The following is a 27,775-nucleotide window of genomic DNA, read 5'->3' on the forward strand; positions in this document are numbered from 1 at the left end:
GCATAGAGAATGGGAGGGGGAGAGCATAGAGAATGGGAGGGGGAGAGCATAGAGAATGGGAGGGGGAGAGCATAGAGAATGGGAGGGGGAGAGCATAGAGAATGGGAGGGGGAGAGCATAGAGAATGGGAGGGGGAGAGCATAGAGAATGGGAGGGGGAGAGCATAGAGAATGGGAGGGGGAGAGCATAGAGAATGGGAGGGGGAGGGAAGGGGGAGCATAGAGAATGGCAGAGGGAGTAAGGGGGAGCAGAGAGAATGGGGTAGGGAGTGAGCACAGAGAATGGGATAGGGAGTGAGCACAGAGAATGGGATAGGGAGTGAGCACAGAGAATGGGATAGGGAGTGAGCACAGAGAATGGGGTAGGGAGTGAGCACAGAGAATGGGATAGGGAGTGAGCACAGAGAATGGGATAGGGAGTGAGGGGGGAGCACAGAGAATGGGAGAGGGAGTGAGGGGGGAGCAGACAGAATGGGAGAGGGAGTGAGGGGGGAGCAGACAGAATGGGAGAGGGAGTGAGGGGGGAGCAGACAGAATGGGAGAGGGAGTGAGGGGGGAGCAGACAGAATGGGAGAGGGAGTGAGGGGGGAGCACAGAGAATGGGAGAGGGAGTGAGGGTTGGGGCACAGAGAATGGGAGAGGGAGTGAGGGTTGGGGCACAGAGAATAGGAGAGGGAGTGAGGGTTGGGGCACAGAGAATAGGAGAGGGAGTGAGGGTTGGGGCACAGAGAATGGGAGAGGGAGTGAGCACAGAGAATGGGAGAGCGAGTGAGCACAGAGAATGGGAGAGCGAGTGAGCACAGAGAATGGGAGAGGGAGTGAGCACAGAGAATGGGAGAGGGAGTGAGCACAGAGAATGGGAGAGGGAGTGAGCACAGAGAATGGGAGAGGGAGTGAGCACAGAGAATGGGAGAGGGAGTGAGCACAGAGAATGGGAGAGGGAGTGAGCACAGAGAATGGGAGTGGAAGTGAGCACAGAGAATGGGAGAGGGAGTGAGCACAGAGAATGGGAGAGGGAGTGAGCACAGAGAATGGGAGAGGGAGTGAGCACAGAGAATGGGAGAGGGAGTGAGCACAGAGAATGGGAGAGGGAGTGAGCACAGAGAATGGGAGAGGGAGTGAGCACAGAGAATGGGAGAGGGAGTGAGCACAGAGAATGGGAGAGGGAGTGAGCACAGAGAATGGGAGAGGGAGTGAGGGGGGGAGCACAGAGAATGGGAGAGGGAGTGAGGGGGGGAGCACAGAGAATGGTAGAGGGAGTGAGGGGGGGAGCACAGAGAATGGGAGAGGGAGTGAGTACAGAGAATGGGAGAGGGAGTGAGCACAGAGAATGGGATAGGGAGTGAGCACAGAGAATGGGGTAGGGAGTGAGCACAGAGAATGGGATAGGGAGTGAGGGGGGCACAGAGAATGGGAGAGGGAGTGAGGGGGGCACAGAGAATGGGAGAGGGAGTGAGGGGGGCATAGAGAATGGGAGAGGGAGTGAGGGGGGCATAGAGAATGGGAGAGGGAGTGAGGGGGAGAGCATAGATAATGGGAGAGGGAGTGAGGGGGAGAGCATAGATAATGGGAGAGGGAGTGAGGGGGAGACCATAGATAATGGGAGAGGGAGTGAGGGGGAGAGCATAGATAATGGGAGAGGGAGTGAGGGGGAGAGCATAGAGAATGGGAGAGGGAGTGAGGGGGAGAGCATAGAGAATGGGAGATGGAGTGAGGGGGAGAGCATAGAGAATGGGCAGGGGAGAGCATAGAGAATGGGTGATGGAGTGAGGAGGAGAGCATAGAGAATGGGCGGGGGAGAGCATAGAGAATGGGAGGGGGAGAGCATAGAGAATGGGAGGGGGAGAGCATATAGAATGGGAGGGGGAGTGAGGGGGAGATCATAGAGAATGGGAGGGGGAGAGCATATAGAATGGGAGGGGGAGTGAGGGGGAGAGCATATAGAATGGGAGGGGGAGAGCATAGAGAATGGGAGGGGGAGAGCATAGAGAATGGGAGGGGGAGAGCATAGAGAATGGGAGGGGGAGGGAAGGGGGAGCATCGAGAATGGGAGAGGGGGGAGGGAAGGGGGAGCATAGAGAATGGGAGAGGGGGGAGGGAAGGGGGAGCATAGAGAATGGGAGAGGGGGGAGGGAAGGGGGAGCATAGAGAATGGGAGGGGGGAGGGAAGGGGGAGCATAGAGAATGGGGGGGGGAGGGAAGGGGGAGCATAGAGAATGGGAGAGGGGGGGAGGGAAGGGGGAGCATAGAGAATGGGAGAGGGGGGGAGGGAAGGGGGAGCATAGAGAATGGGAGAGGGGGGAGGGAAGGGGGAGCATAGAGAATGGGAGAGGGGGGGAGGGGAGGGGGAGCATAGAGAATGGGAGAGGGGGGAGGGAGGGGGGAGCATATAGAATGGGAGAGTGAAGGAGGGTGGGGGTACAGAGAATAGGAGAGGGAGGGAGGGGGGTAGTGCAAAGAAAGAAAGAAAGAAAGAGGAGGAGGGCAGACAAAGAATGCAAGGGGCAGAACACAAAAAGAGGGAGGGGGCAGAGAATGAAAAGGGAGGTGTGGGGGGGGGGGGTAGCAGAGAGGAAACAATCCAAGAAATCACAAAGGGACTGCTGTAGTGTATTTACTATTAATTAGACTGACTATTACTGAAATGTAATCAATACATGTTGTTCAGAGATGTCCAGTGGTGCATCACTGGAAAGTTGGTTGGGATGGGGGAATGTTGCTCAATGGTCTACTTTTCCCTCTACTGGTTCAAACTAAATAAACCATTTATTTTAGTAGATCCCAGGGATAAATAATTTTCTCCTAACACGCTGAGTTACAAACTCACTTGATACTGTAGTAAATTACTGCCTGTGGGATCCAATCACAGCACTCACCTTCCTGGTTGGGCCCAAATTGGTGTACCATCAGGTTTTGCTCCTCCAGATGTGTTTCCTGGAAGTCTGTTTTGTGGCATGCCTGGAGGACATGGCATGCTTCCTCGCCCAACATTTGGAGTTGGCATTTCCTTCCAATGGGACACCTTGCCTGTTAACATAAATGTGTATTTTTGTTTAAAATAAAATAGACTGAGTTTACATAAACTAATAAACCAGGAAACATAGCACACTGTGAATTTGCAGTATCTACTGCAAACAACCTTAAATCATTTCCCTTGATGTGTGGTGGCTGCTTTGTGCACAAAAGCAGTTTTTCAGCCATTTTTTCGTTTGTGTGAAGATTTAGAGAAGGAACTGCAGTGCGGTCTTCCTCTGTGAAACAGCTTTGGAAAAAAGTGTTTAGTATTTCAGCATTACACGTGTCATCCTCCGTTTCAATGGCATTATCATCCCACAGGGTCTGGATATGCTGTTTCGATCCACTTACTGATTTAACGTAAGACCAGAACTTCCTTGGATTTTCTGTCAAGTCAGTACATGGAATTTTACTTTCGAATTCACTGAACGCTTCACACATAGCCCTCCTTATGCTAACTTTGACACTGTTTAGTTTCTGTTTGTGTGAGAGGTTTTGGCTGCGTTTAAACTTGCAGCGAGGCTCTCTTTGCTTTCGCAGTAGTTTCCAAACTTTGTTGTTAAACCACGGTGGGTTTTTCCCGTCCTTCACAGTTTTACTCGGCAGGTACCTGTCTAAAGTGCATTTTACGATTGCCTTATACTTTTTCCATAAGCACTCAACATTGTCACTGTCGGAACAGAAATTTTCTTTTTTGATCTGTTAGGTAGTCTGAAATCTGCCTCCCATTACTCTTGCTAAAAAGATAAACCTTCCTCCCTTTTTTTTTATATTCCTATTTCTTTCCATATTCAGGGATGCTGCAACGGCCTTATGATCACCGATTCCCTGTTCTGCACTTATGGAGTCGAAAAGTTCGGGTCTGTTTGTTATCAGTAGGTCCAAGATGTTATCTCCACGAGTCACTTCTCTGTTTAATTGCTCGAGGTAAATTTTGGATAGTGCACTCATTATAATGTCACTCGATGCTCTGTCCCTACCACCCGTCCTAAACATCTCAATGTCCCAGTCTATATCTGGTAAATTGAAATCTCCACCTAAGACTATAACATGCTGAGGAAATTTGTGTGTAATGTGTTCCAGATTTTCTCTCAGTTGTTCTGCCATTAATGCTGCTGAGTCAGGAGGTCGGTAAAAGGAGCCAATTATTAACCTAGCTCGGTTGTTGAGTATAACCTCCACCCATAATAATTTACAGGAACTATCCACTTCTATTTCACTACAGGATAAACTACTACTAACAGTGACAAACATGCCACCCCGATTGCATGCAATCTATCCTTTCTAAACACTGTCTGTGCCTTTGTAAAAATTTCGGCAGAATTTATCTCTGGCTTCAGCCAGCTTTCCGTACCTATAACGATTTCAGTTTCGGTGCTTTTAATCAGCACTTGAAGTTCCGTTACTTTACCAACGCAGCTTCGACAGTTTACAATTACAATACTGACTGCTGCTCGGTCACCGCAAGTCCTGACTTTGCCCCGCACCCTTTGAGGCTCCTGCCCTTTCTGGTCTTGCCCGAGGCCATCTAACCTAAAAAAAACACCCAGTCCATGCCACACAACCTCTGCTACCCGTGTAGCTGCCTGCTGTGTGTAGTGGACTCCTGACCTATCCAAAGGAACCCGAAACACCACCACCCTATGGCGCAAGTCGAGGAATCTGCAGCCCACACGGTCGCAGAACCGTCTCAGCCTCTGATTCAGACCCTCCACTCGGCTCTGTACCAAAGATCCTGTTGGCGATGTTGCAGATGGTGAGATCTGCTTTCATCCTGCTAGTGAGACTGGCAGTCTTCACCAAATCAGATAGCAGCCAGAAGCCAGAGAGGATTTCCTCCGACTGCTGTGAGACATGGAGGAAGAGAGTGAATATAAAGGTTCCAGAACCTACTGACAGATTCGCATCCAAGCATACTCCACTGCTATCACCGCTTGCACTAGGTTTCTCGGTCTAGAGTCAATGGTGTGAACAGCCTGATCGATGTAGTTCAACAGATTTTCTATTGTGTTTATAGCTGGGGAGATTGGTGGTGATGGGAGTACAGCAAAATCATCCTGGTACTCTTTGAACTGTGCACATACACTGTTAGCTGTCTCACATGTTATCCTACTGGTAGACGCCATCGGAAAACCAAACTGCATGTAGGGGTGCACACAGACCCCAAATATAGATGCATACTTGTGTTGATGCACTGTGCCTTCCAGAATAACAAGATCACCCTGATAATGCCTTCCTGCCTGGACCCTTCTGACAATACTTGCAGGATGTCTGCCTTCAGGTGTTCCACGTCATAACTGTCAACAGTCAACTGTCTGATGGAGCATTAATACGATTCATCTACTCAGGCAACCTGTTGCACTCAGTGGAAAACCAGTTGCAGTATTGGTGTGCAAATTCCTGCCTTCGTCACCGAAGAACAGCAGTTAGCATGGGTACATGAACCAGGTGCCTGCTGTGGAGATCCATACATAGTGCCTTTGTTGAATGGTCATTGAGGAGACACTGTTGGTAGCCCCTTGGTTCACCTGATGGTCAGCTGCTCAACACCTGCACATCTATTAGCCCATACACATATCCACAGCTGTCATTCATCCTTGTCATCTATGGCTCGTGGTGCATCACAGCTGCCTTTGCACTGGTTTCGGATCGAATCAATGCACGATATACTTCAATCACAGCGGCATGCAACCAATTTCCAAACATAACCATTTTGGAATTGCTTCATCCTTGGCCTGAAATCAGATGACCATATTCAACTCCAGTGCCAATCACTGTGTTTCCATATTATGACAACTGTACGCTTTATACACCCTTCACTGCCACCTGCAAAATATTCTTACACACTGACATCGAACCTAGGCAGTAGCCACACTAATGTGCTGGATGTTGTATTAGATTACATTAGAATTCACTGCTGTTAAACATACCAATGCGACTAGATTGGCTGCCCCAGAATGATGTTCCATCATCGTAGTTTGGCAGATTACGGCGTTGTGCTGGAGGAGATGGTTCTTCCCATCCTGATGGTTTGGTGACACCCACACTGCTTCCCAAAGTGAGATCTTTTGGGGGTGGGCCAGCCCACTGGTTTACGCCTGAAAAGTCCAACAGTGGGGTTTGTAAAATTATTTGCTGTTCCTATCATAGCAACACCAGTAGAAAAAGGAATATTCAGAGAAAACCAGAGTCGGTACAGATAACTTTCCCCTCGCTGTGGGGATTATTCATGCTTATCGTCATCTGATGGCACTGCTCTTCTTGTTTCTTAGCCTTGGGATGGCGGGCATATTCAAATGCCCTATGCTACTATTTTAATATAGTAATATTTTATTTTGAAAGTAAAGTACATCCACTAAAAATAATAAAAAGAAATAAATAAAACAAATGGGCTTACATCACCTTCACAATAAAGGGTCCAATTAAGGCATGTGCATGACACGATGAGCGTATTGTTCAAACCATTACTCTCAAGTGTTGCCAGAGATACTGTTAATGAACGAACATTTTAATGAGACATCAAAACCAAGTGTACTTTATGTATTTGCAGTTACTTCTGTAATTATATTTGTACCAATTCACCCTGAGCTATCAAGTGACTTTCTTTACTGAAGTAAGCAAATCTACCATGGAGGAAGAAGACTCCATGTTTCATTCATTGTCAAGGGAAGGTGGTGAAGATAAGGAACGGCAGCAAATAAGGAAAAAAAAATTAATAACAAATGAGTATTTGGAAGAAGAGGAACTGGTAACTGAAAATGTTGACTGCAATTACACTTTTTCTTTATGGATATTATTCTTGATTGAATAAAGATATTAGGAATGATATCTAAAGGAGCAAATAAATATGCTGTACAATGAATAAATTCTTTACCTAGTAGTAGAGGACACCAACAGGCACTGCAGCTTATTATGGGAGGCAAAATGAATACTTTATTGACATACTGCTTATCACAGGTGGAAAGCAACCACTGGTCTAAAAATAACAAGTATACAAACACATGCATAAAAGACGCCATGAATGTTATCTTTTTATGCATACTGAAATTTTTACATTTTTTGGACAATACCAAAGAGTGATTGAATAAATTTCTAAATACTGTTGAAGCAATTTTTGATACTATCAACAATGCTGTTATGCCTGGCAATAACATTGTTGTCAATGAAAATATAGTTTCATGGAGAATGTCACAGTTTTCACAAATATATTTCAGGCATGCAACATAAGCATGGTATAAAAATATATGAATTGTGTTTTCTTGGAGCTTACACTTGTAAAATTGACATTTATGCTGGAAAAAAAAGCAATGACAACTGAGAAAACACATTCACAGGATATGGTAATGAGATTAGTACAGGCATTATTAATAGAGGGACATATATTATTTATACATAGTTAATAGATGAGTGTGTCTTTGGCTGAACATCTTTTGGAAAAAAAAATTGTGGAACTTTAAAACAAAAAATTTGTCACCATCGCAAAATAAAAACTGGGTGACATAATGATGCTTGAAAAATCATTAGCAGTATTAAATTTTTGAGATGAAATGAACCAAGTGTAGGCTAACTACATTCAAGATTCAAGCATGTGCAATTCTTCACAAGGAAAAAAGTTAAATACAAGCCTGATGCTGCCTTTAAAAAATGAATAATATAATAAGCAAAATAAGAGTGCTGATTTATACGATCAAGTGACATCATCTTAATAGTTGAGAGTATTCAGCCCAGTTGTCAATCGTGTGATTATTGCCACAACATGTTTTAGGAGAACATTATCCCACAAGTGCTAAAAACAAGGAAACCAGATAAATATATATGGCTTACAGACTTCGTGAGTTATAGCCTAGCACCCCCCCCCCCCAAAAAAAAACAACCACCACCCCTCATTACAAGCTCAAAACAAGCTGCAAGCATGCATTGTCTACTCAGGCCATAAAAAAAATCACAAACCAGTGCATCCACCATTCCCGAGGTACAGTTGCAAAACAAAGTCGCTGCCATCACCTACCAACAATGATATTTACTTAAAGCCTAATGCTCTGCACCAATGATACTACTGATAATACTGTCTGTCATAAGATCTTTGAGAAATGTCTGTCTGGTCCTGACTCATTATAATTTTAAACCACCTCTATGCTGCAATCTGAATGAAAACAGCATGCAAAAATTTATATCACTACGTAAAATGCGTTGGTGGCTGCTTCTTAAGGAGGGTATCGCTAAAGTGTGCCCAAAAATGACCTTTAGGTACTTCCGTCCTCTCATTTAAAACACCGACACGCTCCTCTTTCAAGGCACAATAAATCTCTACCTCCTCTGAATTTGATACCAACTCCCCTCTTTCCTCAATGTGTAACACCCTCACGCTTTCCAATATATCCCCAATGAATACTGCTCATTCTCAAGATGGTTCGCTACAGCTGACACGCTTGACAACTGTGCTTAATATCCTCAAACTGCTTGAATAACAGTTGTATGATGGCTTTACAGCAGTTATTCTTTCTACAGTTATATGTGGGAAACTGTTAAATGGTATATAACACTTGTTATACAATTAATAAATGGGAATTGCATAATAAATATGTGGTATATAAACCATAGATGGGATAATAAACATACAATATTCTACACTTTAGAGAACAAATCCTTGGTCATCTTTAGATCAACATTCACCACACTGAACAAATGTATACTGAAAAGCAAACACCTACAAAAGAGTTTCACATTTCCTTGAATCATATCAAGTGCCTGCAAGAAGTAAAAACAAGGGGTGGTGATTATTCCACTAGGAAAGCTATAAGGGCGGCAATTTACTGCAATCACCGTGAAATGCTTTGAAAAATTACATAGCAAACAAACAATACGTTAAGTTTACAACAGTGAAGTATTGTGTTTTTACAAACAACTTTTTGCTAATTATTTTTATAATATAATGTTCAGTTAAGTTTATAATACGAAACTGCATTGTTTTTAATACTGCAATTTTGTTAGTTATGTTTATAATTTTCAGGTGAAATACAAGTGCTACTACTGTTTTCAATTAATGTATGTTAAATTTCCATTATTTAAATTTTCAGTTACATGGCAAATTTTTCTAGTTGGTATTTTACACTATCTGACGGAACATTCAAGTTTGAGCCACTGATGGTACACACCACCCAATGGCAGACTTGAACAAAGTTTAGAAACATTGACACCAGAAAAATTTCATTATTTCCAACCTGAGCTGCTGATAAAATCTTTATTTAAACAACCAGTTTCGGTTGACTGACCACAATCAAATCCTTAAAAGCAATTACAGCATCATATAAATATAAATTAAATTCCCCATATGTTAACTGTGCTAGGCAATGCACTCTTCCGCATCACATGAGGACTTGGTGTTAAGTCTGCGAACAGATGCATACCACAGAGTTGGCTCTTTGCGGTATGCAATTGTTCACAGCATTAATGCCAATTGTTGATGTGACAACAGTGACAAATTCGTGGTTTTATTATTGGCCTTCAATGACTTTATATTGACCTAATATGATACCGTAAATGGTTTTAAGAACCTCATGATGGTCAGTTAATTGAAACATGTCATTTTTCAAATACCTATGAGGTGGGAAAGAAAGATTGACATATTTTCCACTAAAATTTACAACGTCGTAACAGACCTGCTGTAGGGACTGTAGGTGGCACCATCTTTGCCTGTGACGGTTGCCCAGTGTGGTGTTGAGCAGCACCATGATGTGGAGCACTTGCTGTGGGGTGTGCTGCCCACATAGCACTCGTGTCACCACCTGCCCCGACACCAACACCACTACCGTTCAAGCGGCGAGGATCCCCCACTCCCACTCCAGTCGCAGCTCTCATCTCACCCACGCCCCGAATGTCCCTCACACCTACATCTCCACGCAATCCCCCCTCAACGACACCATGCATATGCTCTCGTGGGCCTAACATTCCACCTGAAAGTAAGAATTTACAAATCAGTAGTGCTTTCCCCCTGCATGACACAAAATTCAATAAAAACCAACAGTTTTGTTCACAATTCAGTATACTCAAAAACTCTACCCTCTGTCAGTCATATTGTGTATGTGAATACTAAACACAACATCTCATAGTCTTCAAAAAAATTCCAAGAAAGTGTGAATTCAAGAACAGATTTTAAAAGAGGAAACACGACCTTTTTTTAAAAAAACACCTATTCTTTACAATAGAATCCATCAAAATAATTATCTTATGCAGAACAGCAATGCACATTAGCAGTACTGACCACCCCAAACGGCTGCTGCAGCAGCTGCAGCTGCCGCCGCCGCACCAGGAGCTGCAGGTCCACCCCACTGAGACGCTGATGCCGTGGGGCCTGGGCCAGGGGGAGCTGTAGGGACACCGGTCCACACATTTGAACTATCTGCCACATCGTCGTCCTCACCCCACGTGCCTCCGATGTTGCTACTTGGTGTATGGCCCCATGGTGTCTTTTGAACAGCCTGCGAGGGTGGTGGCTGACCTCCATTGCGGAGATTTGCTTCCCAGAGGTCTGTCCCTATAATAATATTACAATTTTTAATAATTCCTAACACCATAAAAAACTTGAAAGCCACAGCAAACAAAAATGATGCAGGTCATGGAGAACGCAACTATACTGTGTGTGTGTGTGTGTGTGTGTGTGTGTGTGTGTGTGTGTGTGTGTGTGTGTGTGTGTCCCGCTGAAATGCCACGCTGTCTGAGTGAGAGGTGGTGAACCAGCAAAAGTGCAGAATTACATAGCAGTGCAGTCAAGCCAGGAACACGAACAGCTTGCATGTGGCTTGGTTTCATATTATACCATATTTGGAAATTCGAAAATCTGTACCTCTGTACAACACATCACGAAGAGGAATTTATATTGTTACTGACTGTTGGTACAAGAAAATATGCCTAATAAAACTATGTGCACTGAATTGTTCCCTGAAAAATACTTTCAACATGTAAACTGTAGGCAGAGAGGCAAAAACAAATGGTTTCTACAGCATGCAGTTAAGAGGTGGAATGAATGTTTCTCTCACATTTTGTTTCAATCTCACTTTATTATCTACATTTGTTCTGCTAAAATCGCAAAGGTTACATTAAAAAAGCATTTAAGAGATAATGAAAATTATACCTGGCACAAACTGTCAGAACATGGACACATGGAGACAGTTTAGCAAATTTTCGACAATCGAGTTGCCATGTAATCACTGTATCTGTTAATGTTTTAGTGTGATTAAAAATAAAAGTTATGTGATGGCAATAATGAGAAATCTTCACAAGCAGCTAGGGTGATTATTTGTTGCATTTGTAACTTTTTCAAATATGAATTTGGAATCTGAACTCTAACTACTGACATTTGAAGGCGCCACAGAAGCATGTGGTGTTGGCAAGGGAACTGTGAAGGGACTTATAAACAAAAGTGACACAGCTATTGTATTACAAGCTTAGAGAAAGTTGGTTTCATGTCATCTAAAAGCATCAAAATTGTGAGAAAATTTTAACACAAAAGGATTATTTTGACAACAGTGCTTAAAAGTGCTTCGTGTTAATGGTTAATAACTGACATCACAAAAATTTGTTACAATTGTGAATGAAAAAATTGGCTGCAAAGGTAGCACTTGGTCAATGTAAAGAATTTTAGACAACATTGGTTTCAAATAAGTTAAGGAGAGAGTTTCTAGTTGAAGAAAGTGACACAGGAGCAACATAAAACACATCCCTTATAATGTACGATACAAGAGATGGCAGTAGTTCAAGAGTATGTTACCTAGATAAGGCCTGGTTGAATCAGAATCATTCCTCGAATACCTACTGGAAAATGAGACATGGGCCTAGCAGTTGTAAAGTCCTCATAGGAATAAGTCCTTGAATAATTATTTTGACTATTATATTAAAAAAAGACGTTGTGACTTACCAAACGAGAAAGCGCTGGTAGATTAGACACAATAAAAAAAACACACACACAAATTTCAAGCTTTCGCAACCCACGGTTGCTTCATCAGGAAAGAGGGATAGAGAGGGAAAGACGAGAGGGACAGGTATTGTCCCTTGTTCCCCCTAAGGTAAGTCTTTCCGCTCCCAGGATTGGAATGACTCCTTACCCTTGCCCATAAAACCCACATCCTTTCGTCTTTCCCTCTCCTTCCCTCTTTCCTGACCGAGCAAGGTGGCGCAGTGGTTAGCACACTGGACTCGCATTCGGGAGGACGACGGTTCACTCCCGTCTCCAGCCATCCTGATTTAGGTTTTCCTTGATTTCCCTAAATCGCTTCAGGCAAATGCCGGGATGGTTTCTTTGAAAGGGCACGGCTGATTTCCTTCCCCATCCTTCCCTCACCCGAGCTTGCACTCCGTCTCTAATGACCTCGTTGTCGACGTGACATTAAACACTGTCCTCCTCCTCCTCTTTCCTGATGAAGCAACAGTGGGTTGCGAAAGCTTGAAATTTGTGTGTGTGTGTGTGTGTGTGTGTGTGTGTGTGTGTGTGTGTGTGTTTTTCATTGTGTATATCTACCAGCACTTTCTTGTTTGGTAAGTCACAGCATATTTTTTTAATATAACATTCAAAATAATTATTCAAGGACTTATTCCTACGAGGACTTTACAACTGCTAGGGTCATGCCTCATTTTCCAGCAGGTATTTGTGGAATGATTCTGAGTCACAGTATCTTTTTTAATATAATTTTCCCATGTGGAATGTTTCTTTCTAATATATTCATATTTTGAATGTTAGCTCTTCTTCTGGTTTTGTTCCCGAGAGTGAAAGTATATTCAGGTGTAAGACAAACAGTAGTAACTACCATTCAGAAATGAATGTTGTCAGTTCCATGTAATGGTTCACTAAGCAACTCTTGCCATAGCTCGCTTCGAAGTTGGTCACTGTAACGTACCACTCCTGTTATCATTTGGTTATTACACACAAAACACCAAGTACAAACACCAAAATTCCTGCAACTCATTAATTTATACAAGTCACACGATAGAATGTACAAACTTGACTTACTTGCATGTGAATATGGCCACACAGTTTTGCATTTACCCAAGTATCACCAACAGTATAAACCAAAGAGCAGAGATGCTGAGTGCATATAGGTACAACAAAAAGAATGTTACAAATAAGCTTTCAGCCAACAAGCCCTTTGTTGAAAATAGATCACACACCCATATTCAAACAACTCACACACACGAATGCAATCTCTGGCAGCTGAAGACACACTCCGGCTTCTGACTTCAGCTGTCAAGACTGCAGGTGTGTGTGTGTGGCTGGAGGGGGGTGGGGGGCTGTGTGCGTGTCATCTATTTTCGACAAAGGCCTTGTTGGCCAGACGCTTATTTGCAACAGTCTTTTTGCTGTGTCTATCTATGACTCAGCATCTCCACTATATGGCGTGTAGCAACTTTCCTTTCCATAATATTGTTACATTCCATCCTGGATTTTCGACATTATAATCCCATGGAACTAATCTGTGCTAAGGCAAAAGGCTTTGGAAAACACACACACACACACACACACACACACACACACACACACACACACACACACACACAAACAAACAAACAGGCACACATGAATAAACAATCATCCCTCTCTTCAGTGTGGGCTGGGAAGCTTTAGGAAGAAAACTTTAGTACGGAAGTGAAGACCAACACAAGACTTGAATCCATCATCGTAAATTTTCACTCAGATGATTCAGGCAGAGACTCAGATAGCAGTGATGATAGTATTACAATGTAGACTTTGGAACAAATTAAAGTAATAATATTTCTTAGTTTTGGTGACTCATGATAAACAAAATGTGGATTCCATCATCTACATTGCATAGATAGTATATGAGAGCTTCCTAGCCTTTATTTTTTAGAAATTTGTATCCAATGAAGTTCAACATATTGCCGAGGAGAAGTTAAGTCCTTCCCAACATGTTGTATGCTCTAATAATAAAAGAGAAAGTGGCCAGATGAATCAGTCAAAAACTCTTATTTCCACATGTAACCCCTGTCTTTTTAAGTCACAAATTGGAAAATGCCTGGAAATGGTAGGGAAGTTTACCTGTCGAGATATTAATGGTTTTCGACGTTACTGGTAAGCATTCCCTCAAGTTATTCGCAGAAGACCTAACTGCTTGCTTGTTCAATGGATTGTACATGTGGTCTTTCACTGTAATGTCAAACAAGTTAATTTACCCTAATAATACCTGTTGACAGTGAAAATTGTAACAAAATACCAAACATTTCTACAACTGTCTTTTGTGGTGGTCATTTCTACTAGTAATTCTTTTTTACGTACAGTAATTACACTTAACTGAAGTCCAACACACCCATAAAAATGCATTATATTTATTTTCAAAAAATTCTATGGAGTAGAAACAGTTGTCAAGCAAATATAAGAATTTCGGGTTGTGTTTGAAGTTAATTTTGCTGTGTATTATATTTTTACATATAATACAGTTAAAATTACAATAAATGACTATTGCAAACAGTTTCAATGACCTTGTTGTTAGCCGATTGTCATTTTGAGAAAAATTGTGTTTTATGCCTCTGCAAAGCTGTGCCAGTTGTTCTCACCTTCAAACATGGCGTGGACTAAAGCTGTGGAGCTGTTGACGTAATGTCATCAAGACGTGCAGTAAATTCTCTCTCATGAAGATTGGCCTACATCAGTTTTAAAAATTTATTACTGCCTTCATAGATCTGAACACTTAATACAATGTACCACAGGCAAATTACTCTAATTTTTGTCCACAGTAACACAGTGTGGTAACATGGACTTTTGTCAGCCCGCTCTCTGCCGCCACACATGCCCTGACTTCATCCCCCCCCCACCCCACACTCACTTCCTTAGCACTCAGCCTCTATGCGCACACCGTGCGAGGTTTCACAGTGGTTAGCACACTGGACTTGCATTCAGAAGGATGTCTGTTGTATCCCGCATCCAGCCATTCTGATTTAGATTTTCAGTGATTTCCCTAGATCGCTTCAAGCAAATGCCGGGATGGTTCCTTTGCAAGGGCACGGCCAATTTCCTTCCCAACCCTTCCCTAGTCAGAGCTTGTGCTCCATCTCTAATGACCTCGCTGTCAACGGGACGTTAAACACTAATCTCCTCCTCCTGCGCTATGCGCCAAGTGCCTTCCTATGTGATACAGGCTGCAACAGTCAATCACTCCTGCATAATTAAGCTTTACACAACAGAAAGTATAGGAAGGTTCTGAAATCCTTGTATATAATCTACAAGGTATGCTCAGATAGTAACAGCATCGAGCCTCTAACAATCAAAGAGATTGTTTTGAAAGGAGTTGACAGCACTGTGTTAAGGATAAGGTGCTGGCAGTAGAATGCAGGTCATTTGTCTCAACTGATTGAAATCTGATGTTGTAGTCCAAAGTTAAAATAATTGTGTGTGTTCCGAAAACTGCTGATTGGAGGTGAGAAGTGTAATCCGGTTTCTTCCCGCAAAGGAAAATGCACCTTTCCCGGTTTTTGACGAAATCAAAACTGTTTATGGGGGTGGAATGATAAATCACATTAATGTGTCAAGTGGTATTGTGAGTTTAATACTCGCAGAATAGATGTTCATGATGAATGAATGACTGGGCAGCCTTCAATCAAGGCTGATGAAGTGGGAGATGAAGTACAAGCTTGGACTGTTTTAAGAATGGGGAAGGGCATCGGCTATGTCCTTTCACAGAAAATATATGAACCATCACAACATTTGTCATTTGCCTGGAGCAATTGAAGAAAGGCACAGAAAATCTAAACCTGAATGGTCGAATGCGGATTTGAGATGATGTCCCTCTTGCCGCCCCCCCCCCCCCCCCCCAAATGAATGCAAGTCCAACAAGCTAACCACTGCACCACCTCAATCAATAGCAACGATAGGACTAGTGGTGGCAGTCCATTGACTTTGATAAGGATAAACTCAATGTTTCCCAAAATCTCCATGTCTCTTCTGCACGAAATCATCCCTAACACCCTACGTTTTCCAAACAGTGAGCAAAATGGGTATCAAAGCAGCTCACAGATCCACACAAGATCAATAAAATTGCATCATAATGGGAATTTCTCCAGCACTTTGAAGTGAAAAGTGAACTGTGATTTTATTCTACAGTCACTAATAATGAAACATGAGTGGTCCACTACTCCCCTGAGAAGAAAAAACTAACAATCAATAAAGTGGCAACATCCTTCCTCAGCAACACCAAAAAATTCATAACCATTGTTGCAGCCTGAAAAATTATGACCTATTTCTTTACTGACCATAAAGGTATTTTCCTCAGTGAATTTTTGCCCAATGGGAAAACAAATCTGAGGGCAATATAGAACATGAGAAGAACATGAATGAACAGTGTGTGCTTTTTGCATGACAATGGGCATCCCCACACCCCCAACACCATAAAGCAATTCTTGGATTCATTCAGTAGGGACATCAACCCCCCCCCCCCCCCCCAGCCCTGATGCAGCACTTTCAGACTTTCATCTTACCACCTCTCTGAAGTTGTTTACGAGCGAAAAAGGGTTTTCAACAACTGATGAGGTTCAGAGTGCTGTCAAACAATGAGCTTGTGGGGCACTGGAATACTTTCTTGATGGGGGTATATCTGTGAATTTGTAAGTTGTTCATAAATGTATTGTCTTTTCAATTTTTAAACAACCGAGTACTCTCAACTTCTGAATATGCCTCACAGTATCTCTCATAACACAGATTCAGCCCCTTGGATCATTTCTCACTTTGAAGTTGTTAGTTATCAAGGTTGGCAGTTACAGTATGAGCTTATAATGCACAAATATTTACATGTATGTACCCCATAATGATGCCACAATTTTTTTTCGTAAAGCTAATAACAAAGTTTTAAGTTATTCAGGAAAAAAGTTAGTTGGCATACATTTGAAGCAATTCTACTTCAGTCAGATAATGACACACACACACACACACACACACACACACACACACACACACATTATGCAATGCAATAGAAACAAGACAGTCAAAATAATTCATAAAACAATCAGCCAACAAAGTAGTACCTTGCTCAGAAAAATAAATTATTAATCTCATGTGAAATGAGGAGAATTACGGTCCATGAATCAAAAAGTTGATAGTGAGCTTTGCAACAAGAGAAGAAAGTACACAGAACAATCCAATACAGAAAGCAAAAACGTTGCCTTAGTAGTGTAAGAGTTGAATGTATCACGATAAATAATATTAAAAAAATTTCCTCCTCAGCAGCACTCCTCTTACCTGCAGAAATTTCAAAAGTTAGAAATTTAAACCCTCTCTCCTGAAATTTTTGTCTAGTCTCTTCATCCCATAAGAGACATAATGTAAAAATATGATACAATGTATTAGATTGGATTTAATACCTGGTTATAGTGTGTCAAATACTTCTTATGTTATACATATAAGATAAGAGTCTAAAAGACAAATAATTTACCATTGTTGACATTTGGCTTCCAGACAGGAGCACCATCTTTAACACCTGGTTCAGGTGAAGCAGGGATGTCCCAACCTGTATCCTGATTGACATGTTGCTGCAAATAAATAAATAAACACACACACAGTTTTACTATATGCAGTGCAATTAAAAATGCTGCATACTTATGCTACATATTTTAACTACTATGTCCTGCTGTATGCAAACTGTTACACGAATTACAGCAAATAAAAATTTCAACTGATATGCTATTAATGACCCAACTACACTCTTTAAGAAAAACATTAATCCCAGAGTTCTTCTCAAATGAGGGCCATCACCCTTGTGACAGTTGGTAACCATTGAGAATTTACTTCACAAATAAGCTAATATCAGAACAAAATGAATTACAAATTACATTAACTGATATTTGAGTTTGATTAACTGCACTGTGCTAAATATAAAATTCTTAAACTGCCAGTTTGCAATGAATGTATTATTGAGCAGGCAGTATTAACCAAGTCAAACCTGTAAGGTAAGGAATCTTGTCAAGTACATGAGAGTAATACATTAACTTTACATTTCATCTGCATACAATATTGGGGAGAAAACAAATTTAGTTGATTTTGAGTGGCAGGAAAAGATGACAGTGGAGACTCGACTAACTGGATTAATTTTTGTCATAAATCATTTGGATACTAAAAAATTCGAATAACTGAATGAATGAAGAAAAGTGATTTTTGTATTATTAACTATAGAAAGATGACCTATGTCACCCACGTATGGTTACGTTTTAGGAACATTGTGATATGGTACTCTTTCTAGGGTAATACATAATGTTAAGTGCTTCCTCAAAACAACAAAAACAAATTAAACTTAATGAAATCAATAAAAATCTACATTTATTAAGATTTTTTTCTCTTCATTATTGCTACATCACAAACTCATTTTAACTGTAGTAAATTCATACTATCATACACAGCTTGTTTTTCAAACCATTTGAAAGTAGTTTCCGGAGCTCGAAATGCTTCTGCATCAGAAGATCCTGCACATAATTTTTTGCACGTCCTTTTTCTTCTATCTTCTTTTATTTCATGCTGTACGTTTGCACACAATGTTTCCAATAATGTTATCATCTGACATTATGTGAAAACCTTGGATCATTACTGTTGCAAGTGAACCACTCTTTCATATTGCTGGTATCACATTCCTGGCATATTTTGTCAGTCATTAGCTCATTTGCATCCTCCAAAACAAAATCATCCATATCAGGTAGTGAATGTCATGGGCCAGTTTTTGGTATTCTATTCCAACCTTTGTTTCAAGTCTCCTTTTAATTAAATCCAGAAAGTGACAAAATAAGTCAACAATCTATGTAAAATTTGTTTTCTACAATGTCATTTTAATGTTTATTACCAATCCATTGGTTGTAACAACAATGTCAAATTAAGAGGAAAAAATTTTCCTGCAAGCACTCCATTTTCTCTCTCTACCAGCTGTTGCAATTATAAAGTAAAAGTAGGACTGTTCCATGATAGTCAATTTCATTTTTAATTTTTCTTCTTCTTTCGGGGATAAAAGTGTTGTCGCATCACTCCATCAATATTTCAGTTTTCATCCAATCCAAGTACTTTTTTGGTTTTTATTAATTGAGGGAACCTCAATATTTTTTAAGCACATCGGGCTTTTGGAATTTCTTAGGAAAAGCTAAGGCATTTCAGGGTTCTCAGTAGCATTTGCACAAGCTAATATTGTTAACTGCTATTTACTGGAACTGAAGTCTTGTCAATTAAAGATTTTGACTGTAATGATATCCAACATAAAACCATTCTACCAGCGTTGTAAATAAAGTCTAACTCCTAGACATTTTCAACCAACTCTTTTTTTTTTAAAAAAAAAAAAAACACCTTTAGCAGAATTTACTGTTTCTACATGATGTGAGGTAACGAGCGAGTTGTGGCGCTCCAAAAATATTCTAAGTAAGTTCGGAACTAGCATGGCCGCAAAGGTTGCTCGGCACACTGGGGCTTGTCAGCAACCGCGTGTTGCCGAACACTAGCCAGAGCAAGAGGGGTAGACCCAGCGCGTGGTCCAGGCCGAAGCTGTGTCGAGAATTGTGCTTTATGTCAATGAAGGAGATTTGTATGCCAAGAGTACCAAAGATGGCGGACTTTGAGAAACCATAATGGCAGATATTTCACAGTTCATGTAGAAATTAATAATAGCCAGAAGAATCATGAGACCTTAAAAAGAAACATGTACACTGCCATTATTTGTATGATGATTCTGATGGTGTAATCAGATTTTCAATATCTTTATTAGTTTAAAGTTTAGTATCTGACTGTAAATTATACAAGTAACACCAAGCAACAAATTTCCAAAATCTTGACAGTTCACACGATTTTATTGATCGACGTGTCTTTAAAAATCTATTTGTGTAAACTTAAATTGGTATGAATTACAGGCTTGTAAATTGAATAGTATATGCGTTATTGGAGGTCAAAGTGGCGGATTACTGTTGACCCCGTCAGGCCATCAGTACTCCACAGTTACGCGAGAAAACAATAGTAGCATGCTTATAAATATATTTATTTGTTATTTCTTTGATTATTTCAGTTTCTATTATTGTGATATATGTTTATTTGATTTGTTTATGTATTTAATAATGTGTGTTAGAGCGAGTTTATGGCCCAGCCGTAGGAATATTTATTTAATTTTAATTTATGTTAATGTAAATCCAATATTCTGTATGTGTTTCAATATGTTTGTGAGTGTGCTTTGGCTTGGAGACATGGCGGGAGCACTTTAGCCAATCACAGTGCTCATTACTACGGCAGGAAACTACGGAAGTCAATGGAGAGACTCTATGGAAGTGAGGAGGAGCATTGGATGGCACAGGACAAAGGAATGCTGGGCGGGAAGGTGCGACAGATGGTCACAGGAAATACTTGGAGATTGTTGAACAGTTTGCGTATGGTCACGGGAGATAGAACTATTTTGTAGTGCCGACTTGGGTGCACTTGTGCGATTTCTGTGGCTTCTGCAGCGAAGACGTAGTATGTGTTTAGAAGTCACTATCTTGTGAGCTATGGTGTTGTTCATAACTAATTATGTGAAGTAGGAATCTATCGTGAATCTTCAGGTTTTGACGGCACAAAGACTGTTCCATTAAGTTTCGGGTGTGCAGCCGCACTAATTCTCCTTCTTGTAATATTTTGGCTGTATAAAATTCAGCCATCTTCAGAGTGAGCTTCAAGACTGCCGCTCCAGTGCTCGCTTCGTCCATTTACACTGCGCAACTGCGCATGCTGCCACAGGTGCAAATGTGCCAGGGACGTTGGTCGGTGGCAGAGATGTGCACAATGCACAAGTTACATTTATGACTCTGCAGTCAATCTGTGTTGGTATGTCGATATATCATTGTGAGCTGCACTGTGATGTCGTCTATGTGAGCTTATTACACCAAGTGCTGGATTCCATGATTTGTCAAGTTTGAAACCACTATCTCTATTAATTAAATTGGCCATCAAGCGAATCTCAATTGCCTCCTTCACTATCGAGTCCCGAAAAGATGACGTAGTTGCCAAAATTTCGAAGTTGTCATACAATATACTGTGACCAGTGCCATTACAGCGCTCTGCCACTGCCGACTTGTTAGGTTGTTAAAGTTGTGTGTACATCCGGTTTTCTGAACATCTTTCTTGGACAGTACGAGTTGTTTGTCCAATGTAAGAAAAGCCACATTCACATGGAATTTTGGAAACTCCATATTTTCAGAGTAGCAAATCATCTTAGATGAAGCCCACAAGTGCAACTGTTTTGGGTGGAGGATGAAAAATCAGTTTTACTTTGTGTCTGCTGAGAATCCGTCCTATTTTTGATGAGAGGCTACCCACATATGGCAAGAAGGCCATCAATTTAAAGGTTTCTTCATCTTCTTCTGCTTTCTTTGTGGCCTCTTTCGGTTTCATTTTCAGTGCCTACTGTATTTGCTGTGGGGAGTACTGTCTTCAAACACTCTTTGTAAGTGGCAAAGTTCATCTTGCAGACTGCTTTCGTCAGAAATAATATGCCCTTTATGGGTCAAAGTTCGGAGAACAATCATCGTCTGGGCAGGATGGTGGCAGATATTTGCATGTAAATATAAATCCATGTGCATCCGCTTCCGACACACTTCATGTGATATACAGAAAACTGGATGTATACACGACTTTACAACCTAACAAGTGTCGGCAGTGGCAGAATACTGTATTGGCACTGGTCACAGTATGTTGTATGACAACGTTGCATTTTTGACAACTACATCATCTCTTTGGGATTTGATAGTGAAGGAGGCAACTAAGATTCACTTGGCAACTAATTTAATTAATAGAGATAGTGGTTTCAACCTTGATAAATCATGGAATACGGCACTTTGTGTAATAAACTCACAAAAACGTCGTCACAGTGCAGCTCACAATGATATGTCGACATACCAACACAGATCGATTGGGGAGTCATAGATGTAACTCGCGCATTGTGCAAGTCTCTGCTGCTGACCAACACCCCTGGCACATTTGCATCTGTGGCCGCAAGTGCAGTTGCGCAGTACACGAGTATAAAGGGACAAAGTGAGCACTGGAGGAGCAGTCTTGCGGCTCACTCTGAACATGGCTGAACATAGAAGAAGAAGGAGAATTCTTACAGCTGCACACCCAAAACTTAATGGAATAGGAATCTATAGTCTCCCTGTTATTCAACTTATATTTTATTTAATTGCTAGACCATTGACACCAATAAGCATTTTTCAGAAACAAACGGTATGCTTAAAGGTTCTTCTGCTATTGTACTCATCATTTAAAGTTGTTAAAATAGTACCTGCAGATTTTATTTAATTGCAATCTTTCATATATAAATTTCTATGTTACATTCAAAATTCGCAATTGCCAAGTGATAACAACCTTCGACCATTCAATTCATGTGTAAATTCATATTATATTCTGCAGACTCAGCAGTATTTGGCATGTAATACATATCACAGCCCCTAGACAATGAAACCAGGTAAACTTTTAATATTTGAACTCTAGAGTCTGAGGGTACATAGTTGCGGGCCACATTTTTTACTTGAAAGCCCACAATCAGCTGCCATTTTTCATATTGTATTTCCAATCTGCAAATTCCATGATGAGATATAAATCTGTACAAATATCTGTTACACTAATTACTCATCACCATTTTTTTAAAAAATTTAACTGCAATGCCTTTTCACAGAGCAAAGGACCAGATATTGATTACCCAGTTGACCATTTTTGTAAAAACCAGCAAGAAAAAGCTTCATTTTTTAGTTTCTTCATCACTTTTCTGTGTTTACTCCTGCCTTCACAATGAGGTTTTGCAGATGGATTTTAAAATTGAATCAGTAGGCTTCTTAAATTCACGTATCATAGAAGTATCTACACCCTACTAATTAATTGTCTAACTTACAATAGCTTTCTCCTTTTTTTTAGCGTTATAATAACAATCATTTTACCTTAAAGCAATAATATCAATCTGCTGCACTTGTACTAACTAAAATAACAATGAAATGTGTTGCGTAGAGATCATGCAGGGTGCAAGCAGGTAGTGCCAGCATGACACGTCCATGGATGCACAGACTAGACCACAAAGACATTTGCTCACAGTTGACAATCTAGATAATCTCAACTGCATAGAACTGAGACCTGGATAATAGTCTCCACTATATTAAGTGAAGGGTCTATTGATCACGAAGAAAATATTTTGGCAACAGGTTTTAATGACTGTAAAATCAAGGCTGTAATGTAGCAGACAAGCACACAGAAGAGAAAAAAATTTGAGTTTCTGGATAATGTAATGCTTGTAAGGATGGGAACTCACGGAAAGTAGGTGAGGAGGTGCATGTTCGGGTGAGTTGGGAGGAAAAGGAAGAGGGAATAGGAAGGCGGAAGGGAAAAGAAGGGGAAGGGGTGGAGGGAGTTGGGAGGAGGAAAAGGGGTGGAGGGAGCTGGGAGACAGAAGACAGAACGGGAAGCTGGGAGAGGAAAGGAGGACGGGGAATTGGAAAGGCAAGAAGGACAATGAGAGGGAGGGGGAGTTGGATGGAGAAAGAGGGGTACAGAGAGGGGGAGTTGGATGGAGAAAGAGGGGTACAGAGAGGGGGAGTTGGATGGAGAAAGAGGGGTACAGAGAGGGGGAGCTGGGCAGAGTAACAGGCGTACGGAAAGAGGCTGCTAGGCAGAATAAGAAGGGTACAGCACATCGTGGAGAGGGTCGCGCGCAGTGGAGAGGGTCGTGCGGGCACTGACTGCGCGCAGTGGAGAGCGTCATGCGGGCGGTGACCGCGCGCAGTGGAGAGGGTCATGCGGGCGGTGACCGCGCGCAGTGGAGAGGGTCATGCGGGCAGTGACCGCGCGCAGTGGAGAGGGTCATGCGGGCAGTGACCGCGCGCAGTGGAGAGGGTCATGCGGGCAGTGACCGCGCGCAGTGGAGAGGGTCATGCGGGCAGTGACCGCGCGCAGTGGAGAGGGTCATGCGGGCAGTGACCGCGCGCAGTGGAGAGGGTCATGCGGGCAGTGACCGCGCGCAGTGGAGAGGGTCATGCGGGCAGTGACCGCGCGCAGTGGAGAGGGTCATGCGGGCAGTGACCGCGCGCAGTGGAGAGGGTCATGCGGGCAGTGACCGCGCGCAGTGGAGAGGGTCATGCGGGCAGTGACCGCGCGCAGTGGAGAGGGTCATGCGGGCAGTGACCGCGCGCAACACTAGATCGCGTGTTGGCAGTGACCGCGCGCAGTGGAGAGGGTCATGCGGGCAGTGACCGCGCGCAGTGGAGAGGGTCATGCGGGCAGTGACCGCGCGCAGTGGAGAGGGTCATGCGGGCAGTGACCGCGCGCAGTGGAGAGGGTCATGCGGGCAGTGACCGCGCGCAGTGGAGAGGGTCATGCGGGCAGTGACCGCGCGCAGTGGAGAGGGTCATGCGGGCAGTGACCGCGCGCAGTGGAGAGGGTCATGCGGGCAGTGACCGCGCGCAGTGGAGAGGGTCATGCGGGCAGTGACCGCGCGCAGTGGAGAGGGTCATGCGGGCAGTGACCGCGCGCAGTGGAGAGGGTCATGCGGGCAGAGACCGCGCGCAGTGGAGAGGGTCATGCGGGCAGAGACCGCGCGCAGTGGAGAGGGTCATGCGGGCAGAGACCGCGCGCAGTGGAGAGGGGACTGGGGGCAGAGACCGCGCGCAGTGGAGAGGGGACTGCGGGCAGAGACCGCGTGCAGTGGAGAGGGACTGCGGGCAGAGACCGCGCGAAGTGGAGAGGGACTGCGGGCAGAGACCGCGCGCAGTGGAGAGGGACTGCGGGCAGAGACCGCGCGCAGTGGAGAGGGACTGCGGGCAGAGTCGCGTGCAGTGGAGAGGGACTGCAGGCAGAGACCGCGCGCAGTGGAGAGGGACTGCGGGCAGAGTCGCGTGCAGTGGAGAGGGACTGCGAGCAGAATCGTGCAGAGTGGAGAAGGACTGCGGGCAGAGCTGTGCAAAGTGGAGTGGAGTGAGAGGTTTGGCAGAATTGTGCTGAAGTGGAGGGACTGGAGGAACGGGGCAGGGGGAGTGGCGGCCATTTCATGAACATTTGAAGCAGTGAAAGTAACACACACAGGCTCCCAGTTATCTCTCATTGTCATATTTGACAAATCTACTCACCCCTCCCCAACCGTCTTGACTGAAGAGAGCTTCTCGCATGGAATTCAGGTGCTCAAGTTGCTGCTGCTTGGAAGAACCTGAAGTTGCTCCAGAAGATTGTTGTCCTGAACTAGATGTTCCTGTATTTACACTTCCGCTGCCACTTAGACCTTTGCCAGCGGCAGCAGCCCATGAAGCAGATGCACTAGAGTTGGAACCATTGTTACTGCCTTGCTGTTGTTGAGATTGTTGTACTGAACTCTGGCCAGATGTCACAGTCTGAATATGACCAGTTGATGTCCCTGGTTGCTGTTGCTGGGAAGAGGATTGATTTGTGGAACTGCCTTGCTGTCCAGCTGAGTTGGAGGTCTGCTGCTGAGTTACTGAGCTGCTACCAGACTGCTGCTGTTGTGAACCTTGAGATTGACCACTTCCACCTCCCCCAACCTGCTGTGCACCTCCACCTGTCTGGCCACTTTGTTGACTCATCTGGGAGGATGTAGACTGTGTTGATGATGCAGAGCTACCTCCTTGTTGTTGTGATTGTTGTGGCTGGCTCTGCTGTGAAGAATTCTGTCCACTTTGTGAATTATTGCCCTTATTTGAGTTACCTGTAAATTAAAGAATCATTATTCCCTAATCAACTATCACTCCCCCCCCCCCCCCCCCTCTCTCTCTCTCTCTCTCTCTCTCTCTCTCTCTCTCTCTCTCTCTCTCTCTCTCTCTCTCTCTCACACACACACACACACACTCTATACTGTTCGTGACTGTGGTGTGTCATTAATATGTCACTTTCCCCAGCTGGCCTAACATACTGAGTCGTCATCTGTGGAACAAAGAAAAAGCACACAATCTAGAAATTCAATTAAAAAACCACGAATTATTCATTGTGCATGCTGTAATCTTACAAAACACATGAATATTTTCATTATCAAAATAAAGTAAATATTAACCAGTATTAGCAAGGCAAAACCTGCAGAAGGGGGAGATAAATTGTGTAGGATAAATCCCCTTTCCAGTATGTCATAAAATGCATACGGTATGGACTTGACAAATGTCACGCACCCTGTTGGACTGGGATCATCTACAGCCAGGCTGCCAACATCTTTTAGTCATCCTCCCTCGGACAATCAATTATTACAAAAGCTTTACCTTCTGCTTTTGTGTCTCCAGTTGTCAAGCAATTACACAATTTTCTTGAAAATGGATGTACCTGCTACATTCCTGAAGGTGTTGACTACTGTCAATTAGGTGTGTTGCTTCTATCATTCGTAGCACTCATATTCCAAGACAGGTCTTATTCCAGGGTTGCCACAAGTTTTCCCAAGTGGAACTGTCTGGTATTTCCCTGATTTCCAGACAAATTTTAGCATTTTCCCCTGACAAAATAACCTCAGAGAAGAGTAAGCCTCCTGCAAGAAACGTATAAGATTGGGAAGAGTTGCGTAAACCAACACTACAGGTGACCGCCAATAAAATGTTGGTTCTACTATGTTCATTGTTGGCACTTATTACCCACTGTGTTATGTCTATTATTTTAGTGGTATTGTGTGTCTGCCTGCTTAGTCGAGTGGTAACATGTTTGCCTGCCATGCAGCGGGTCCAGATTTGATTCCTTGCAGAGTTGGAGATTTTCTCCACTCGTGGACTGGGTGTTGTGTTGGACTCATTGTCATTTCACAATCACCGACACAAGTCAGGCAATGTGGCATCACCTGAATGAAGACTTGCAACTCGGTGGCCAAACTTCCCTGGATAGGGCATCCCAGCCATCAATGCCACACGATAATTTCATTTTACAGGCATTGTACGATTTTTCTTTCGAAAAATATATGCGTACATAGTGTACAAACTGCCAGCGATTGCCATAATTTTCTCCTCCTTATCATCCATACTTTCTAATGTATGGACTACTTTGAAGTGCCACAATTTACTACAACAAATAAAATATTTATAAAACACCACACTGTACAATTTACTTGCAGTAAGAAAGTTGCAATTCCAGAAATCCATTCTCTGTGCCCTCTGGCCTGCTGAGGAGCACCAGAGTCCTGGGTCAATGATGACAATCCACCGCATTATGTCACATAGACCCTACCTGCACAAAAATCGGTGTGACTAGATCAGACAGACAGGGCCTGCACATTAGTGGGAAATGGTGGGCTTCAGATCAGCAGGCAGGCCAGATCCGTTAAGAGATGCCTGCAGAAATAGCCTGCAGTTTTGGACTGTTGTGGAAGTCCACTCATGTGGCCAGCTATTCAAGTGTCACAGACACCACGTTGATGAAATGAGACTGCAGTGATTAATCCAAGAATCTTGTCAGAAAATTAGAGTGCACACACAATCACTCACACAAAACTCGTGCACACATGACTGCTGTCTCCAGTGACTGCATCAGTATTATCTGAGAATCAGATCCAAACAAACCACTTGTCAAACCTCCCTGCCTCTCATCGGCAGCTGCTAGACTAGTGGCAAGAAGTAGTGGCAGCACTGACTACAAGCTGAGGGTAATGGTAGGAATGGGAGAAGCAGTAAGAATGAGTGAGCAGGGAAGCAGTGCACATACTCAGCTGCACCCAGCCAGAGACAATGCGTAACATCTCAGTAAACAAACCATTCCATCAACTGAGACAAAAATGAGATTTCTTCCTTTTTTTCCAAATTTCTCTGACATGTTTCAAATT

The 27,775-nt window shown here is 42.9% G+C and overlaps 1 protein-coding gene across 6 annotated transcripts in view; it reads right to left on the reverse strand.

Moving 5' to 3' along the window:
• The window catches only part of LOC126334616 (protein Gawky), a 339,985-nt gene that overhangs the window by 133,928 nt on the left and 178,282 nt on the right, over nucleotides 1-27,775 (reverse strand). For all 6 annotated transcript variants that reach the window (XM_049997028.1, XM_049997031.1, XM_049997026.1 and 3 more), the window contains 6 exons: nucleotides 25,107-25,696; nucleotides 17,444-17,540; nucleotides 10,276-10,548; nucleotides 9,674-9,967; nucleotides 5,945-6,112; nucleotides 2,876-3,026 (listed from right to left, as the gene is read on the reverse strand). In XM_049997028.1, coding sequence (XP_049852985.1) covers nucleotides 2,876-3,026; nucleotides 5,945-6,112; nucleotides 9,674-9,967; nucleotides 10,276-10,548; nucleotides 17,444-17,540; nucleotides 25,107-25,696 — 1,573 coding nt within the window. The remainder of the gene's footprint in view (nucleotides 1-2,875; nucleotides 3,027-5,944; nucleotides 6,113-9,673; nucleotides 9,968-10,275; nucleotides 10,549-17,443; nucleotides 17,541-25,106; nucleotides 25,697-27,775) is intronic.

Source organism: Schistocerca gregaria, chromosome 2, assembly GCF_023897955.1.
Source record: "Schistocerca gregaria isolate iqSchGreg1 chromosome 2, iqSchGreg1.2, whole genome shotgun sequence".
Lineage (NCBI taxonomy): Eukaryota > Metazoa > Arthropoda > Insecta > Orthoptera > Acrididae > Schistocerca > Schistocerca gregaria.